General features: G+C 45.5%; 1 protein-coding gene and 1 pseudogene across 2 annotated transcripts; both read right to left on the minus strand.

The window, feature by feature from the left end:
• Window positions 1-9,921: 9,921 nt before the first annotated feature.
• LOC309624630 (acyl-CoA-binding protein) lies at window positions 9,922-10,446 on the minus strand. The gene has a single exon (XM_082382948.1). The coding sequence runs from the start codon at window positions 10,408-10,410 to the stop codon at window positions 10,147-10,149; it is 264 nt and encodes an 87-aa protein (XP_082239074.1). The 5' UTR covers window positions 10,411-10,446; the 3' UTR covers window positions 9,922-10,146.
• A 194-nt stretch (window positions 10,447-10,640) lies between these two features.
• LOC309624617 (heterogeneous nuclear ribonucleoproteins A2/B1 pseudogene) lies at window positions 10,641-16,010 on the minus strand (annotated as a pseudogene). Its single transcript has one exon. The product of its transcript is annotated as a heterogeneous nuclear ribonucleoproteins A2/B1 pseudogene (transcript).
• Between the last annotated feature and the right edge of the window lie 4,335 nt (window positions 16,011-20,345).

Consider the following 20,345-nt stretch of genomic DNA (forward strand, 5'->3'; position numbering starts at 1 on the left):
CACAGACAGCCAAGATTTTGGCATTACTTCTCGGGGTCTGTCCCCACTGTGCGGGTCCCCAAGCTGTGTGCTCACTGGTGGACGTGCTCGCGGGCTCCAGGCCTTTGATGGACCAGCTCCTGGGCCCTCCTGTGTGTTCCTTCATCCTCTTCTCTCTGCCCTGAGTCTCTGTCCCGCTCTGCGTCCAGCCTCCCGAATCCATGAACAGCTCACTGATTTCCAGTGTCTCCTGTGACTCGGTTAAAACACATTAAGACTCCACATTTCTCCTGAAATACACTTTAGCTGCCTTCCCGTGCCTGTCGGTATTGTCAGGTCTAAGTATTTCTAATTTCCATTATGTTTTCTTCTTAGACCCATGAACTATTTAGAGATGTTTTCAAATGTATGGGTTTTGTTTTTTTTTTTAATCATCAACAAGGATTTATTGATGGCCCCTCGTAGCAGTCACTGTGTTCTGGGTGCTGGAGGTACCCAAAAGAGCACTCCCCATTAAATGTGTATTGTTGGCTACACATGTGTTTTTGAAACGCTCTAAAGTGTTGATTCTGCAGGTTTTTTCTCAAATATCAGAACACACACACACACATTTCCATAACCGTTTCTTAAGATCACAGGCCCATGAAGCGGGTGCCACATGGCTACAACAGCCCTGTTGCCCAGCACCACAAGCCACCTCCTCCAGGAAGCCCTCGGAGTTTTTTCAGACCATACATGGGGCTGGACAAGGGCACCACCCAGCCCTACCCCCTTAGCAGGGAAGGGTCCATACAGACAGTGCCTTCCTCCACCCCGTCCAGCTACTTCCTGGGATGGGAGGGAGGGCGGCTGAGACACCCTAGGAGAACCACTTCCTGAGCCTCTCCTGCCCGGGATAACAGCGGGGTGCCTGCATTGAGCCCCTCGCTCCCACCCCTTGCAGGACTCCACAGGGTTCACGTAGGAGGAGCTGCTCCTCCTGGTCCCTGGGCAGCCTGGCCACCAGGCTGCACGTGTCTCCGGGCTTCAGAAACCTCGAGCTGAGCCTGGGGCCCAGTAGGGGTTTTCACTGCAGGTCTGAGTGCCCAGTCTCTGTGCCAACGTGCAGAACAATGCAGGGCACAGCTCTGTGTAGGTGCTACCTGGGACAGGTGCTATCCCTCAGCCCCGGGTGCACCAGCATTCACAGAACGGGGCTGAATTGCAGGCTCGTGCTCCGGGCTCCTTGCTCCACCTCGCATCTCCTGCTGCCCCCAGGGCAGACCCTGCTCTCCCAGGACGTTAGCCTCCCAAAGCCCGTGCCGCCTCCTCACGCTGAGACAGGCTGGGACCTGGGACTCTTTGCTGTAGGGCTGCAGGCTTGCACCTACCTAGACACACCTCTCCTGGAGCAACAAAATACAAAGTATCTGTATGGGACTAAAAATAACTGCATGCATGAGCAGTTGGGACAAATTCTGGACAAAAGATACAAAGAGACCAAAACCCCCAGTTCCTACTTTTGAAGAGCCTGGAGCAAAAGCAGGGGGTTGGGAGCAAAAGCAGGGTACTGCGCATGCGCCCTGCACACAACACCACCAAAGGGGTGGGCAAACCACCTAAGCCGCCCCTCCAGCCCGATCCCTGGACACACCCCTACCCTCACCCCATATAAGGAACAAGCTCGGCGCCCCCCCCCCTTCAGGGAGCTAGCAAGCAAGGGTACCTGTTGTTTTTTCTCCTTCCCCCCCTGCTGCAACAGGGGCCCCAATAAAGACCTGCCTGAATTTCCTGTCTGACCGCTGATCAATTTCTATTGATTAAGGGGGCCAAGAACCCTGGTCGGTATCAACACCACACCTGGCCCCCTGAGGCCCCTGCAGGGACAGGCCATGGTGGGCTTCTAGGTCCATTCCTAGATGCGGCCAGAGTGGGAGAACGGGAACAGATCCCTGGGTTTAAAATGATCTTTTCATTGTTGATTCCTGACTTAATGGCATTGTGTTTAGAAAATGTTCCTTATGATACTGCTTCTTTTTTCTTTTTCTTTCGATTTTTTATTTTTGGCTGTGTTGCATCTTCGTTGCTGTGCACAGGCTCTCTCTAGTTGTGGCGAGCAGGGGCTACACTTCATTGTGGTGCGCTGGCTTCTTGCTGTGGCTTCTCTTGGTGTGGAGTACGGGCTCTAGGGGTGGGGGCTTCATTAGTTGTGGCACGCAGGCTCAGTAGTTGTGGCGCACAAGATTCATTGCTCCACGGCATGTGGGATCTTCCTGGACCAGGGCTTGAACCCATGTCCCCTGCATTGGCAGGCAGATTCTTAACCACTGCGCCACCAGGGAAGTCCCAATACAGCTTCTTTGGTACTTGTTGAGATTTGCTTTCTCCCTGGTATATGATCAGTCTTCCTAACCTTTGCACGTACGCTCCAGAAGCACAGGCAGCCCCTAGTTCCATGTGTGTCCCCTTGATCAAGCCCAGCAGCTGTTCATTGAGGCTTCTGTGAATTTGCTCATCTCTATAAGACTCATTGGTTACGACACGCAGGACATCCAGGCATCTTGTCCCTCTCAGGTCCCATCAGTTTTCGTGTCTGTCTTTTTTTTTTTTTTTTAAATAACTGTTTTTAGATGGCTATTTTAATTTATTTATTTATTTATTTATGGTTGTGTTGGGTCTTCGTTTCTGTGCAAGGGCTTTCTCTAGTTGCAGCGAGCGGGGGCCACTCTTCATCGCGGTGCGCGGGCCTCTCACTATCGCGGCCTCTCTTGTTGCGGAGCACAGGCTCCAGACGCGCAGGCTCAGTAGTTGTGGCTCACGGGCCCAGTTGCTCCGCGGCATGTGGGATCTTCCCAGACCAGGGCTCGAACCCGCGTCCCCTGCATTGGCAGGCAGACTCTCAACCACTGCGCCACCAGGGAAGCCCCCTGTCTGTCTTTTGAGGCTGTGAGAGGAACACAGTCTGGGTCCCGTCCCTTCCCCGGGAACCGCGTCTCCAGACAGTGTGTCCCTGATGCTGTCAGCCCCCAAGGCTGCCCCCAGATTCCCCACCTGCACACCCTCCTCCACCCCTACCGTACTCCCGTCCTCACACTTAGGGTTGCTGCTCATAACTGCTTTTAGAGAGAACTTATTTCATTTCACTTACAATCATTGCATTGTGTTCACCTTGCTTTTCCTTTTCTTTGTAATATGAACACATGAACTCTGCCCTCGGAACATTTGAAGTGCACAGTGCAGTGTTGGTAACCACAGGCACCTCTAGAACGGATGTTTTCCAGTCATACATACTTATGTCTTTATTTTTAGTCTGAACTTTCTTTTTTATTGAGGTATAGTTGATTCACATTATTATGTTCATTTCAGGTGTACAGCATAGTGATTCACAATTTTTAAAAGTTACCTGTCACGCATTTTTAAACTGATTTTCATTCTGGAGCTTCTGCTGTGTGTCCAGGAGCTGTGCAGGGCACAGAGACTAGAACAGATGCCACCCTGCCCACGTGAACTTCAGGAAACAGTGGGAATCAGTAAAATGTTTTCAGGTGCTTCACTGTACTAAGTGCTCAAGAGAAAACTGGAGCAGGGGAGTGGGGGCGGGGCAGGTGGGCGGGGCTGTCCATCCTTCCCTCTGGGGAGGAGGCTTAGACGCCCAGGGGTGGGACAGGATGGACGGGGGCGTGGCCTGTGGGGTCTCCAGGCCAGGGTAGCTGCTGTGCTGGGGCCAGGGTTCAAGGGCGGGAGCAGGAGGCAGGAGGGCGCCGGCTGAGCAGGGTCCGGGCCCTGGGGGTGCCGCCCCTCGTCCCTGCCCCTGGGGAGTGAGGACCTGGGCTGTCGCTGCCTGACCCGTCCCCGAGGGTCGGGGGCTGCGCAGGGGGAGGGCAGTGGGCGCAGAACCGGCCGAGGCCACAGTCATTTCCAGTTCTCTGCTGTTTCCTGTCCTATGGGGCCCCACGTGACACCCTGACTGCGGGGCAGAAGCTGATAGCGAGCGGTGAGTTCACGTCCCGGGTCCCCAGCCACCTCGACCCCTGGTCAGGGACTGGTCAGGGGCGCCTGGCACGGAGGGTCCACCCAGTGCCTCCGGCTTGGGCTCCGGCCCTTCCTGTCATGAGGACGGAAGGCAGGGGTGAGGGATGCGAAAGTCTGCTGATTCCTGCCCTTCTGGGCAGTCCTGGAGCCCGTGCCCCCGCCCCTCAGTCTGTACCCCCAGCCACTCCTAGACGGAGTTGGGGGGCAAATCTGGGAGCACCCATCTGCTCCAGCCCCTCTGGGTGCAGAGGAAGAGCGGGACGCCCGCCCCCCCCCCCCCCCCCCCGCCACAGGCATGCACAGGCCTCCTCGGGAGCCAGAGCTGGAGGGGGACATCTGCGCCAGGTGACGTGGTGGAACCAGGCCGACAGCACAGGGAGGCTGGTGTGGTGCCCACGCAGGGCCTTATTCACGTTGCTCTGCTTTAGTGGGGTCTTAGTTCTGAGAAGTTACAGAGACCCCCGAACGCCCTCCTTGCAGCAACTTGATCACGTGCCCAGCCTGCCGACCCCTCCCCACGGCCAGTGGGGGAGTCAGAGACCACACTGGGTGCCGCGCCCTGAGGACGTGCGCGACCTGAGTCGACAACATGGAGGAGCCCCAGGAAGATGTCGTGTTAGCTGTTTCAGGACTTAGAGGAGCTGACTCGAAAGTTCACATGCAGAGTAACTAAGCAAGAACAGCTGGGAAAACCCTTTAAAAGTGTGAATGAGGGAGTAGGCACACCAGCTACAAGACACAGATAAAGGTTACACTAATGCTACCGTAATTACCAAAAGCCTTTCTAAGTCAGACAAAATCCTAGATTCCACTGTAAAAAGTGGCTGATTCAACCACATGAAAATCAAGTATCTGCATGGGGGGAAAATCCCTAATCAAACTCAAAGGAACTATGAAACTGGGGAAAAATATTTACAGTTCTAATGCCCTTAATGGGTGAGGACTTTCTACAAATCAGTTTCTTACAAGGCAAAAATATGAGCAATGATGAGAAGGGATAGTTCACACAAAAAAGGAAGGAATGATAAAATATGCTTGCTCACCTCGCTTCTAAGAGATGTGCACATTGACACCAAATCAATGTCACCGTGTCCATCTCACCTCAGCAGCGAGGTCACAGCTATTAGGGAAGGTCGAGGAATCTCAGAGGGTTCTGGTTGGGGGTCATCGGGTACCATGAACACACTGTTAAAGCTAAGAGCGCGGAGGTGACAGACAGCATCCTCTACAGGTGGGAAGAGCACAAGCTTGGAGCCCTCCGTTGGCCCTTGTGCATTTGCCACATCAGAAAAACATGAGTGCCCATCAGTAAGGAACTTTAATAAAATCATGATGGAAAGCAGTGACAAGTACAACCGTATGTAAATGGAAAACTGTCATTCTGCAAAAGACACAGTTAAGAGAATGAAAAAGCTACAGAGTGGGAGAAAAGATTTGCCAATCGTATATCTAATGAAAGACTGGCGCAGAATAAGAACCAAAGTGCTGGCGAGGATGTGGAGCGACAGGAACTCTCGTCCAGCACCGGTGGGGATGCATATGTCGCAGCCACCGTGGGAGACAGCTTGCCGGTTCCTTACAAAACCGCACACACCCTCACCACGTGCTCAGCAATCATGCTCCTTCGGATTTACCCAAAGGACTTGAAAACATACATCCACATAAAACCTGCATGCAATCTTCTCTGCTTTGCTCATGATCGTTAACAACTGGAAGCAACCAAGATAATCTTCAAAGAGGGAATGGAAAAACCGTGGAATTCCACGAAACGGACTACGATTCAGGGACACAAAGGAACCAGCTATTGATTCACTCAAAGCATGGGTGAGGGGCTTCCCTGGTGGCGCAGTGGTTGAGAATCTGCCTGCCAATGCAGGGGACACGGGTTCGAGCCCTGGTCTGGGAAGATCCCACATGCCGCGGAGCAACTGGGCCCGTGAGCCACAATTACTGAGCCTGCGCATCTGGAGCCTGTGCTCCGCAACAAGAGAGGCTGCGATAGTGAGAGGCCTGCGCACCGTGATGAAGAGTGGCCCCCGCTTGCCACAACTAGAAGAAAGCCCTCGCACAGAAACGAAGACCCAACACAGCCATAAATAAATAAATAAATAAATATTTATTTAAAAAAAAAAAAAAAAAGCATGGGTGAGTCTCAGACTTGTTTTGCTAAGTGAAAGAATCCAGACCCATGTATGACTCCATTCACAGGACGCTCTGGAAAAGGCACAACCCCAGGAGGATAAGGAGCAGTGGCTGCCGGGGCTGAGAGGCTGGGGGCTTAAGCTGGAGCGCGGATGCGGCGGCCCCACCCTTGTGTGAAACCCACGGGCCGTGCATCCCAGAGACTGAGCTGTTCTGTGTGCAAACTGAAAAAATAAAGAAAATCAAAGCTCATCACACCGTACACCTGGGCTCTATGCGTTTCCTTGCATGTACGCTTTACCCCTGAAAAATGTTTCACACTGAGGTGCCCTGAAGACTTCACTGCTTTTTTGCCTTATTTCTTAAACACACCTGTTGTGTCATGAGGGTTGTCAGACAATATGAAACTAAGAGCATCAGCATGAAACAAGCACCCCTGTGTCCCCTTCCCCAGGCAGCAAGCCCTGTTCCACGCGCTGGCAGCCTACTCCGTGTATGACACCGTGAGTATCCCGGCGCCCAGGCCCTGCCCCTTCCAGGGGGTCTTCACGATGGTCAGGATGCAGGCGCGCAGGGTCACAGAGTTGATGTAGGGGGCTCCCCAATCTTAGACTGAGACAGAAAGGCTGGGGTGCAGACTCCACTTTCCAGGACAGAAACAGCGCCTAACTCCTGGGTTGAGCAAGACCCGCACTTGACGGGGCTGCCAGGCGCTCGCCGCAGCGGAAAGGTTTTGTAACAATTAGCTCGAGGCCTGACAAGCATTGCTGTTGTTATGAAACTTGAGTTTTGATCCTGAAGATGCCGTATTATTAATCGGAAACTTAGCAGGGATGAACGTTCCCAGTAACCCAGACTCCTGTGGGGCCCCAAGGGAGGGAGCCTCCACCCTATCTGCTCTTTCCAGAACATTCCCTCGAGGAACATCAGCTGAGACAACCCCACAGGCTGCCCACAGTGGGGTCTTGGGCCAGCCCTCTGGCCATGTGCCCTCCCAGTCCCGCACGGGCCACAGTCAGGGTCCCAGGCTGCCCTCATGGCAGGACCTCCACGCCGTGCTGGGCCCCATCGCCCTACACGCCTTGTCTGAGACAGAGGACCTCAGGATGGCACCCAGAGCCTCAGGCACGGGGCTGCCGTGGTGCTGGCACCTGAGCTGCTATAGGGGTTCTCCCGGCCCGGAGGGCATCTCGGGTGGCCCCTCCAGAGCGGTGTGAGCTTGGCCAGGAGAGAGCCCATCAGGAGCTGAGGTGGTAGTGTGGGGAGGGGGCAGAGGAGGCCTCCGGGTGGGTCCTCCATGCACGTCTGGCTCTTGCAGGAGGTGGGCTACTGGCAGGGCATGAACCACGTTGTGGCCGTCCTGCTGATGTTTCTGAGTGAGGAGGACGCCACCAGGTGGGCTTGGCTGTGGTCTCCTCCTGAGTCACCCTCTGGGGTACTGAGCGGTGGGGCGAGCCCCGGGCCTTCCTCCTCACCTCCATCCATCTGCTCTTCTGCTCTAGGACTCGGCCGGCCAGGGCTGGGCATCAGGGCAGCCACTACAGATGCCAGAGTAGATTTCACATCAAAGAAAATTACTAGGGACAAAAAGGGACATTACCTGATGATAAAAATGTCAACCCACCAAGAAGACAGTGATTACAACAGAGAATCAACATACATGTAACAAAAACTGATATATCATCACATTGTGCATCCTTAGGGGTAAAAAAGACACCACACCGTATAACCTAAATATATACCATTTTTATTTTTCAATCATACATCAATGAAGCTGGAGAAAAAGGGAAAGAGAAATGTATCAACACATAAGATGGTTTGATTGATGGTAGATGATAGCTATGTGAGAAAGCAAGTACAGCGAAACATTAACATGCATTTGATTGTAATGAGTATTTCTTCTTTATTCTGTTTTGAATAAGCTAGCATGCATTTATTATACACATATATTTGACTAGTAAGGTAGACCCTTGTTGCAAACTTCTGCCCCTTCGTGTTGACTGTGAGTGCCCTTTGACCACTGGAAAGCCAAAGGTGCAATAAGTTATCTCTGCTCTGCCATAGTTGTACCCACAAGACTTACTCAATAGCGCTCCATGCTGCCTCTGCTCTCAGGAGCCTCGCAGTCCTGCAGGAGAAACTCTTCTTACACCACTCCCTCCTCCTAGCCTTGGATAAGCCCTGGGGCCTGGCATTCTCTTTCTCTTTGGAGTGAAAGTGCAGCCTTACCAACTTCCCTTTAGCAAATCACTCTTTGCTAAAGAGAGTGTGACATGGCACATCCGTCTGTGTCACATCAGGTAGGGCCTGGGCTGCTGGCAACCAGGGTTTATCCTCAGCTGCTGGCTATACTGAAAAGGCCTCCCTGGCAGAGGCCAGCCTGCTGTGTGTCTCCATGACACTTGCACCCATCAGAAAGGAGGCTTTTGGGCTTCCCTGGTGGCGCAGTGGTTGAGAATCTGCCTGCCAATGCAGAGGACACGGGTTCGAGCCCTGGTCTGGGAAAATCCCACATGCCGCGGAGTAGCTAAGCCCATGAGCCACGGCTACTGAGCCTGCGCGTCTGGACAGCCATAAATTAAAAAAATAATAAACAAACAAACAAACAAATAATAAAAAATAAATAAAAATAAATATATAAATATTAAAAATAATAAATAAATAAAAATAAATAAATAATAAATAAATTTAAAAAGGAGGCTTTTAACTCAGAAGTGTCAAGTTATCTATCTTTCCAGGGGATGAATTTCAAAATGCCAGATAAAAACCCTTTAGCTCCTGGTCATGGCATGGGTACTTGCGGTGACCCCAGCTCAGTGACTGTTTACTGCTCTGATTGGAAACATTTCAGGATTTTAATTGGTAAGCTGGTGCCCATGCATGTCCATGCATCATCAGTTTGGTGACATCTACTTCTGGACCTCTCAAAAACGCCCCTTCTCAAGGTTTATCTTTCAAACTCCCACCAGGAAAATTTCAGGCCCTCCCCTCATTAAGCACAGCTCAAGGCAGTAGAAAAGAACACAGCCATCCCCAGGGCTACAGCTTGGTGGACTCAGGCGAACTGCTGCTTTAGGACACATTGGTAACAAGACAAATGTATTTGTGATTACCAGAGGTGGAGAATTGGCGCGAGGAGAAAGAGGATGAAGGTTGTCAAAAGGTATAAACTTCCAGTTATAAGAGAAATACAAAAGATGTAATGTACATGAGGGCCATACTTAACACTGCTGTATGATAGTGAGAATTAAGAATTCTCATCATAAGAAAAAGTGTTTTAAGTATGAGATGAATGTTAAAGTTTTGTGGTAATCAGTTCACAATATATGAAAGTCATATCATTAAACTGCACATTTAAACTTATACGGAGCTGTATGTCAGTGATCTCATAAAACTAAGAAATATTTATTTAAAAGATAAAAAATAAAAATGCAAAAAATGATCAATGAAAGAGGACAACCAACAGTTGTTTTTCCTTTAGAAGTCTTTATTAGATCATAAATGTACAATAGCTTCTTAAGTCTACACAGACACTTCGGTTTTTTAAAGGAATACATGTAACATTATGTCTCATTACACCATGGTCCTGGATAACAGCTTTTCAAAACTTTGTGAGAAAATTCTTGAAAATGGTTTCATATGTCACCCAACACTTACAAATTTCAACATTATCAAAGAAGGTATACTTCTACACTCTTACAAAGACCAGTAGAAAGAAACAATTAGAAAGCCAAGAAACTGTCTCAAAAGCATTTTTTTCCACAATCTTTCCTCCATAGTAAGGTAATGTTCTTTTTTTTTAAGTAACAAACGTACTTTTAATTGATCTATTGATAAAAACTACTCAGCGAGGATCAGTAACCATTTCAGCCCCTACTCTGTTAGTGTCATATCCTGGGCTATTTTGAGCAACTGGGTTAACTAGTTATTTATTAACTTCATCCACAGCATTAGAAAAACAAGGTATTAGGTCAGTTTTGGTGAAATGTGTGGCTGGCAGCCAAACCCAGTCCCTTACATTCCATATTTTTTCTTTAGTTCTTCTACTTTGTTGACATAAGCTTTCATGGCATCTTCCCTGGAAGTCCCTTTCAGCTCATTCCACGCATCCCACTTGGCCTTGCCTTTGAGGTCCAACATTCCAGGCCATTCTGTATTTATGTCACCCACGGTTGCTTGTTTGTAGCGGCTGTAGATGAACAGCATCTCATCGTCTGCTGGCTTGGTCTTCAGGTGCTTAACTTCCTCAGCAGCTTTCTCAAACTCAGCCTGAGACATGCTGGTGGTGTTGCAATAGTTCTAGGAAGCCCACGAAGATGGAGGAGCAGAAAGCAGTCCAGGTAATGTTCTTAAATAATCCAATCCATTCACAAATGGCTCTCTGCATCTGCTCTGATGTCTTCTGCCATATCACTGCATATTTCTGCATGACTGAGGTAAGAGTTTCCACGACCTGAAGATGTTCTGCTGCCTCTGGGCTTTCCCGCTTGCCCACAGCAAATAGAAGCTCAGTATCGGATGGTCCCTCCATAACGCCCACTTCCTCAACTGCCTCCTGGACCATACTTTCCTCCACGGTGTAATCCTTGTTCCTGCAGCCAAAGTTTCCACTCTTCACTAAGCTCAGTTAGAAGGTTGCTGGTTATGATTTCTGAAAATCATTGTCGTTTCCACTTGCACACTTTCCTCCTCCATAGATGCCATACCCACCCCCGGATCCTCCACCCCAGTTGCCAGATCCAGGTCCTCCACCACCATATCTTCCTCCTCCTCCATAACCAGGGCCACCTCCAAAATTGTCACCTCCAGGTCCTCCTCCACACCTATTAGAGCCATGACCAAGACCACCGACCACTCCTGAATCCATCAGATCGTCCTCCAAATTTCCTTCCTCGTCCTGGTCCTGCTCCAACATTTCCACCACCACCAGGAGAATCTCCAAAACCGACGTTGCCTCCTCTTCCACCTCTAGAACTTTGGACTCCCTGCATTTTAGGTCGAGACAAGGCCTTTCTTACTTCTGCATGATGACCATTGATGCTATGGTCTTTCTGCAGCACAAGCTTATCCACCGGATCATGGTCATCAAAAGTAACAAATCCAAAGCCTCTTTTCTTTCCAGACTCCCTATCGGTAATTATCTCAATGGCATCGATTTTTCCGTATTTCTCAAAGTAATCTCTAAGATGATGCTCCTCAGTATCTTCTTCAATTCCACCAACAAACAGCTTCTTCACAGTCAAGAAAGCGCCCCGCTGTCCAGAATCCTCTCTTGGGACAGCACGTTTGGGCGCAACAGTTTTCCCATCAATGGAGTGAGGTCTGGCAGCCATGGCAACATCCACCTCAGCCATGGATGAAAACGTGACAAAACCGAATCCTCTTGATCTTTTGCTGGCAGGATCCCTTATGACCACACAGCCTGTAAGTTTTCCCCATTGCTGGTAGTAGTTCCTCAGACTTTCTTCTGTGGTTTCAGAGCTCAAGCCACCAATAAAGAGTTTACGGAATTCTTCTTGTTCCTTCTTCTTCCTCCAGAAAGTAACAGTTTTGAAAGTTTCCTCCATCTCGGACTCCATTGCTTCAGCCATTTTCTTGAAGCTGAGGGAGATAAGGGAGATCTCAGGGGAAGATCATGGACCTGGAACCTGACCTGCCCCGGATCTGAGGTGAGAACGAACCTCCAATGCTCCAACAACACTTTCTAGGAGCACCTCCACGCAGGACCCGGCGACTCCCTTGAATAATTCTTGGAACACCTTTCAATTTTCCTGCAAAACACCATTTGCACAAGTGACCTTTCCTGATCCACTAATCAAAATCAATATTACATTTTCTATTTTTTTTTCCAATTTTAAATTGTATGTGTATTGCTCTCTTTCATTTTATATTGTTTTTCTCACTAAATTGATATCCAATGAAGAGAAGACTGATCTGGACCTTAATGTTTAACACTGACATATTATTCACTTATTGCTTTGTCCCTAGGAAATGCTCAGATGTATTTTTCAAAGAATTTATCCATACCCCAAAACAAACCTTTTTTTCTACATTTTTGAAATAAATTCACTCAACTACAATTATGCACTGATAGTCTCTTTTGTGATATACTGCAATCAATTCTCATTAAGATTTCAAATCCTTTTTCTCTTTGTAATCCATTTTAAGACTCTAGTCACAGAAATCTGTTTAAAATGTAAAGCTAATCAGTGCACACTTTCTTTTATATATTTTTTTAATTAATTAATTTCTGGCTGTGTTGGGTCTTCGATGCTGCAAGTGGGCTTTCTCTAGTTGAGAACCGGAGCTACTCTTCGTTGCAGTGCAATGGGCTTAGTTGCTCCGCGGCATGTGGGATCTTCCCGGACCAGGGATCAAACCCGGGTCTGCTGCGTTGGCAGGGAGATTCTTAACTACTGCACTACCAGGGAAGTCCCCACCCTTTCTTTTATATCTTTCATTGCTGTCCTCATATTTTTTTTAAATTAATTAATTTATTAATTTATTTATGTATTTTAGGCTGTGTTGGGTCTTCGTTTCTGTGCGAGGGCTTTCTCTAGTTGCGGCAAGCGGGGGCCACTCTTCATCGCGGTGGGCGGACCTCTCACTATTGCGGCCTCTCGTTGCGGAGCACAGGCTCCAGACGCGCAGGCTCAGTAGTTGTGGCTCACGGGCTTAGTTGCTCCACGGCATGTGGGAATCTTCCCAGACCAGGACTCGAACCCATGTCCCCTGCATTGGCAGGCAGATTCTCAACCACTGCGCCACCAGGGAAGCCCTGTCCTCATATTTTTAAAGGGAGAAATAATAAATCGAATTTCATTCCTGCTGTCCTGTCATAATTATTAACACTACCCCTTAAAACACTCAAGATGTTTGAGTCTGGAGGGAAAATTACTTGATCCTCTTATTTACAGAGCACCTAATATATGCCAAGTTGTGAACTAAAACCCAGGATTCAGAATTGCACTTAACAAAGTCACTGCCCCAGTTTATTTTAATGCTGATGAGATAAAAGGGTTAAATGACTGAAGAGTGTCTACTCTAGTGTTGGTATGAATAAGTGCTGTTAGGTATGAATAAGTGCTCTGATTAACAGTAAGGCTAACACAGAAATAGAAGGAGACTTGGAGGAAGAGCAGTAAGAAGGAGAGAGGGAGGGAGAATTAACTACAATTTCTGATGATGATGAGCTTGGGGAAGCCTGACTAATGACATTAGAGCAGAGAACTTAATTTTAAAAAAGAAAAGAAAAAGGGGAGTTCCCTGGCTGTCCAGTGGTTAGGACTCAGCGCTTTCACTGCCCTGGCCCAGGTTCAATCCCTGGTCCGGGAACTAAGATCCCACAAGCCACATGGCATGGTGTGGACAAAAAATAAAGAAAAAACAAAAAACAAAAAACCAAGCATATTCTGGGTAAAGAATTTTCCAGAGAGGAGAGCAATTTCAACAGCACAGGGCTAAAAACACTACTTCCCTTCCCAGTGATGTTGGTTTAAAAACAAAAATCCAGGGCTTCCCTGGTGGCGCAGTGGTTAAGAATCCGCCTGCCAATGCAGGGGACAAGGGTTCAAGCCCTGGTCCGGGAAGTTCCCACACGCCGCGGAGCAATGAAGCCTGTGCGCCACAACTACTGAGCCTGCGCTCTAGAGCCCAAAAGCCACAACTACTGAGTCCTCGTGCCCCAACTACTGAAGCCTGTGCGCCTAGAGCCCGTGCTCCGCAACAAGAGAAGCCACCGCAATGAGAAGCCCACGCACCGCAACGAAGAGTAGCCCCCGCTCACCGCAACTGGAGAAAGCACGCACGCAGCAAGGAAGACCCAACACAGCCAAAAATAAATAAAATAAATTAATTGATTAAAAAAAAAAACGAAAACAAAAATCTGGATTATTATCCCAAGAAAGCTTCATGTACAAAGATATACAAAACCTTGAATATTTCTTAATACCAACACCAAAGAAATAACTTCAGTAAGATAACTTCTTGTTTTAAGAGTAGTCTGCTAACTTAAAGAGATTTTACTGAAGAAATAAGGATACAAATGGACACTCTTGCCATCAATAAAGATGCCACACTCACCAGAGTCTGATTTGTGAAAAAGGCTGATGCAGGTTCCCCCAGTTCAAGAGCTGTCCTGGGACCCACTCCTGAGATGCAGACAGCCTGTAGCTTGCTGGAAAAAGGAGTGACTTCTGCCTCTGATTCTTCTTTTATAGACTAAGAGAGTGGATAATCCAATCACTGGATAATCCAGAGGAGGCACCCTGTCTCAGATTAATGGGACTGGAGAGATTCTTAAATCCTTTCACACAAAGATAAAAATATGGGGCTACTCACATTTGCATACTGTCCTAGATGAAAAAAATGTAATACATATGTGTATGTGGGCGTTACTTAGAGTTTATGTCAACATTTTAGTCAATATTTTAGTATTTCCTTTTTTTCTCACTCTGGAATACATTCTACAAAAATAGGAATGGAAGTTTCTATATATAAAATTTTCCAGGTAACATGTTTTAATACGAAAAAGTAGAGACTGTTGAAATGTTTATCAATAAAAAAGTCAAAAATACTTATTGACAAGTCTATACTGTCTATATCATACAGCCATTACAACAAAATTAGTGTTTTGTGCGTTTACATTTTATCTAATTACTGGGAATTTGAGATGATTACAACCCTCTTACTTTTTCCTCATTCTTTGACCTAAATATTCTCTTTACTTTTTTTACTTCACTTTTATTATTCCATTGTTCCCTCTGTCAACTTGTTAATCCAAATCATGTACAGATCTGGGTGTAGTTACATTGGTGACTAAATTATGAATCCTTCACTTATTATTCTAATACGGATAATTACTTTTACCACCTTTCCCAATGACTAAAACCTTAGAACACTTTCAATTCCATTACACCTTCCTGACTTTTCTAACACTGCTGTCATGCATTTTAATTCTACATATATTTTAATCTCCATGAGATGTATCTAGTTCCTTATAAAACAAAATTTATTTATATTTATTTTGAAATTATCCCTTCCTTTCCTCTTCATTCCTTCCCTCATTCCTGGTTTTCAATCTGGGATTTTTTTCCTTTTGACTTAATAACTCACTAGTATTTTGTTTAATTCAAGACTGCTAACAATGAAATGTTTCACTTTAAGATTTACAGACATCTTTACTTGGGACAATATGATGCTCGACATAGAATTCTGGTTTGATATGATACTTTTTGCACTTTAAAAATGGTATAGATACCAAGGGGGAAAGGGTAGGGGTGGGATGAATTGGGAGATTGGGATTGACATATATACACTACTATGTATAAAATAGATAACTAATGAGAACCTACTGTATAGCACAGGGAACTCTACTCAGTGCTCTGTGGTGACATAAATGGGAAGGAAATCCAAAAAAGAGGGGATATATATATATACCTATGGGCTGATTCACATTGTTGTACAGCAGAAACTGACACAACAGTGTAAAGCAACTGTACTCCAATAAAAAAAAAAATCACACAAAATTGGTGCTCTGTTGGTATCTATCTTATTTGGTTTCAATATCAATGTCACCAATTAACTTTTTTCTTGCTCGTTTGTCTTCTGTATTCTCTACAAATCTATTAGGTTACCTTTGGCTTTTAGATCATAGAATAGTTCTGTTTCCTCTGTATATGCTTTTCTTAGGGAATGTTGAGTTACTCCAACTGTGGGTGGATGACTTTCATCAATTTGAAAAATGCTTGTGTATTTTCACTTGTGATATTGTAACCGAAAGTGGGGTCCAGATGCTTGCCACTCAAAAGCCATTAAAGAGGCAAGGTTGGTGGAAAGGAAAGTTTGCTTTATTTTGGATGTCAGCAACTGGGGGTGGGGGAGGGCAGACTCCTGTCCAAAGGCTGACCCCCTGCCCCCGACAATCAGGGAACAAGAGATTTTATAGACAGAGAGAGGGGGCTACATGCAGAAAAGCAGTCAGCTCTGACAGCTGTCTTGAAATTGGTCATGCAGTGGTCATCTTAATTGTTTGAAGTACAGTTCGTCTTTATTTCCAGAGTTGGTTTGTTCCCATTTCCTTGAGGCCAGTTCTCAGAATTGTGGCAGCTTATGTCATGGCTACAGTCTGGTCATCATGTAGTTAACTTCTTCCACCTGGTAGGGGTTTCAGTACCTAGCTCACAGGATATGGCTCAGAATATTATCTATAGCCCTTGAGAAGGAATTAAAGGTCCTTAACTATGCTTAATGACTAAACTATTTTTATTTAGTCTTGTTGGACTGCTTTCCTTTGTTTCTGCAGCATTTTCTCACTTCTCTGATTAAACTTATTCTTTGGCTAAACTTTTTCCACAGACAAAAGTCAGGCTGAGGACATGGTGGTGGGGGGAAGGACCATAAGGTCCTGCTCCATTTCAGTATCAATTCCTCCCCACATTTACTCTTCTCCCCTTTTAATGATATCTCTCTTCCATTTTAACTCTGTGTTGAGTTGTTTATTATTCTTCACTCTCAGCTTCTGTTAGGCTATTTGCTCTGTCTTGCTGTTGAGTAATCCAGCTAAACTGTTTAGAATCACTATGTTCTTAATTACCTAAATTCTTAGTTTCAGTTCTAAGACAAACACAATACAAAACTTTAATTTTGTTAAAAAGGAGCAGTTTCACAATGAGGAGAAAATTCTTTCCTTTTGATGCAATAACACTCAAACAGAGAGGGGAAATTATAACTTGGATCAGATTAAGATATTTTAGGATTCAGTATTCATCAAAATTCGTCAGAAGGACAGAGGGAATGGAAAACTTGTGTGGGAGAAGAGATTCGCATTACATACCTTGGTAAAGTACATCAAGCTAAATTATGTAAATATTCAATACAAATACTGTCAAATGAAACAATATACTGAAAAAACACTAGAAAAATGGGGCAAACTAGAATAGGCACTGTGTAAGAAAGGATAAATACTCTGTGTGAATACTCTCTTACAAGTATAAATCTTGTGAAATCTTGATACAGATCAAGTATAATGAATCAAATTTAACTTTTGTATTGACATGTGCTATAAATCATAAGGCATCATATTTCAAGGCTCAGAAAGAAGAAAAGGATATAATGAAACGAAGCTGGGCCTTATGAGGCCCTCCCTGGTACAAATCCTTTCTGTGTCCCCTGTTTCTTGTTTATAGGAAATAGGTTTCATTCAGTCTCCTTGAACTTCCCTGAGTTCCAAAGGGCACATTCAAAAAGTAGCTTATGAGGGAAGGGAGGGAATGAAAGGAAGAGCATTCAAGAAACAATAGTGCAGCCTTGGGGCAGGGTGCCTCCTGAAGGAATATATATAACAATATTGTTGAGTTCTTCTGCAGGAACTAAAGACCCCACCCAGGTGGAGGATGGTAACTTCAGCCTGAGCACAAGATTCCCATAACAGCGCACTGTTAACCACCAACCAACCAGAAAAAGTCACAAACCCTGCAGCCCTAGATTGGAATTGACATATATACACTAATATGTATAAAATGGATAACTAATAAGAACCTGCTGTATAAAAAAATAAATAAAATAAAATTCAAATTTTACCTATAAAAACTTCTCCCTGAAAACCATGTGGGAATTCAGGGTTTTTGAACATGAGCTACACATTCTTCCTTGCTTGGTCCTGCAGTAAGACCTTCTCTGTTCCAAACTCTGGCGTTTCAGTTTGTTTGACCTGACTGTGCTTCAGGAACATGAACTTATGTTCGGTAACAGTAACATATCTTGTTCTGTTCTGGACTACATTTTGAAATGACAATAACTCGATTTCTTTGGTTAAATATAGATGTTATAGAAACAAGGGTCCCCTGTGTGGGTTTACTTTCCTTAATGTGTGTTCTCCAAATTTTAAAATTCCATAGGTCACATTGTTCTCTTTCTATTAGTGTTAGCTGGATAAAGCCATGGATGACAGCTAATTTTTTGTGTCAACTTGATTGAGCTGTGGGATATCCAGATTGCTGGTTAAGCATTGTTTCTGGTTGTGTAATTAAGGGTGTTTCTAGAAAAGATTAGCATTTGATTCCACAGACTGAGTAAGGAGATTCACTCTCACCAATGTGGTTGGGTGTTATGCGATTTGCTCAGGGCCCAAATGAAACAAAAAGTGAAGGAAGGATGAATGCATTCTCTCTTCCTAAGCTGGGACATCCATCTTTTCCTGCCTTTGGACTTCAGAACCCCTGGTTCTCAGGCATTCAGACTTGGAATCAAATATACTACTGGCTTTTCTGGTTCTCCAGTTTGGAGATGGTAGTTTCTGGGACTTCTCCATCTAATAAGCCTATGAGCCAATGCTTACAAAAATTTTCAGATATATATGAAACATTATGGTGAACAGATCAGATTTATGTTTTAAATGTATCATTGTGACTAGACTCTCATAACTGAATTAGTGGAGAAAGGATTAGGAATCTTAACCTGTCATTGCTAATTTACTAGAGGAGGTCACTCAAAAGATGACATCTTACATAAGTATAGTTAGTGGATGGATTTTAAATATATCAGGAAGTAAAGTTTTAGTGTTTGAATAATTTATTCTGTAAATTGGTCTGGATTTGGTGCTGGACAATGACCTTCTGCTTTCTTTGTCTCACATCAGCTTTGTAATGTCCCAGAATCCCTTTCTCAATGTGTGATGCCTGTACCAGCAGCATCAACATCACCTGGGAACCTCTTAGAAATGAAAATTCTCCATTCCCACCCTAGATCTACTTGGATTGACGTCTAGAAATCTGAGATTTTAAAACCCTCTAGATGATTGTGATGCACTCTAAATTTGAGACACATTTCTCCAGGGAGACAAAAGGGATAGAATATCCAAATGAGCTGAGACATTCGCCATGGATGGTGGCCTTTGTCCTCCATTTTATTCAAATTTCACATTTTAATTTTAAAAAGAAAGCTCCAAACAAATGCTGGAGAGGGTGTGGAGAAAAGGGAACCCTCCTGCACTGTTGGTGGGAATGTAAATTGATACAGCCACTATGGAGAACAGTATGGAGGTTCCTTTAAAAACTAAAAATAGAACTACCATACGACCCAGCAATCCCACTACTGGACATATACCCTGAGAAAACCATAATTCAAAAAGAGTCATGTACCACAATGTTCATTGCAGCTCTATTTACAATAGCCAGACATGGAAGCAACCTAAGTGTCCATTGACAGATGAATGGATAAAGGAGATGTGGCACATATATACAATGGAATATTAGTCAGCCATAAATTGGCTGGGGCATCTGATTCCCCTGAGAGAGCCAAAACAGGTCACTTCCCAAAGTCCTATGGTCACTTTCAAAGGCACTGTAGAGATCATAACCAAAGGACAGGTTGGGGAGTAGGTGGGGGTTCTTGTTGATCTCCTCAGTGGCCAGAGAGAGAAAGGCCAGAACATATTGGTAGTTCTTGAAGAACCGCCTAAACAGAGGGGAGAGTATTAGGCAGAATGGTTTAGTAATTCAGGGGTGAATCCTAAGCCAAGTTATGGGAAAAGAAAGGTTTTAAACTCAGGTTTCCCATTCAGGGATTCTCCTGTCTTGTCATATGGAGATGGTGTGAATACTGTTCTGAGGGCTCTGGAAGACACTGGCAAGGCCCTCTTATTCTAAGGAGGCAAATTGTGGCTGATCCACCTAGAGAGGGTTATAGGGCACTGTGAGTGGGGTGAGGTCATATTTAGCTGGATGATAGAGCTGTCAACGGGACAGATTTTCATGAGCTCTTTAAAGGTGAGGTGCACCAAGATAGCAAGATAAGGGACCTCTCTGGTGGTCCAGTGGTTAAGATTCTGTGCTTCCAATGCAGGGGGTGCTGGTCCGATCCCTGGTTAGGGAACATGCTGAGCTGCATGGACAAAAACTTTTTTTTAAGAAAGATAGCAAGATCATTCTCCTCTAGGTATGTGAATAAGGAGTGCACAGCCATCTCATAAACCATTTTTCAAAGATTTATTTGAGTCTCAAATGTCATATTCTTTTTCTTAGGACTGAAAGCCAAGATGCAAGCATTCCCCCTTCACCATACTTGGATTACTTTAAATAGTACCTGACTTAACCGTTCCTAAAAATTTTGGAGAATTACTTTCTGATGCCATATTCACCTGAGGCATTTCAAGGGATTTTCACTCTTATTTTCTATTCTAATTAGTCAGCTCTTATGAAGCCAATTTTGTTAAA

Source organism: Balaenoptera borealis (assembly GCF_965194805.1).
Source record: "Balaenoptera borealis genome assembly, chromosome: 2".
Taxonomy (NCBI): Eukaryota; Metazoa; Chordata; class Mammalia; order Artiodactyla; family Balaenopteridae; genus Balaenoptera; species Balaenoptera borealis.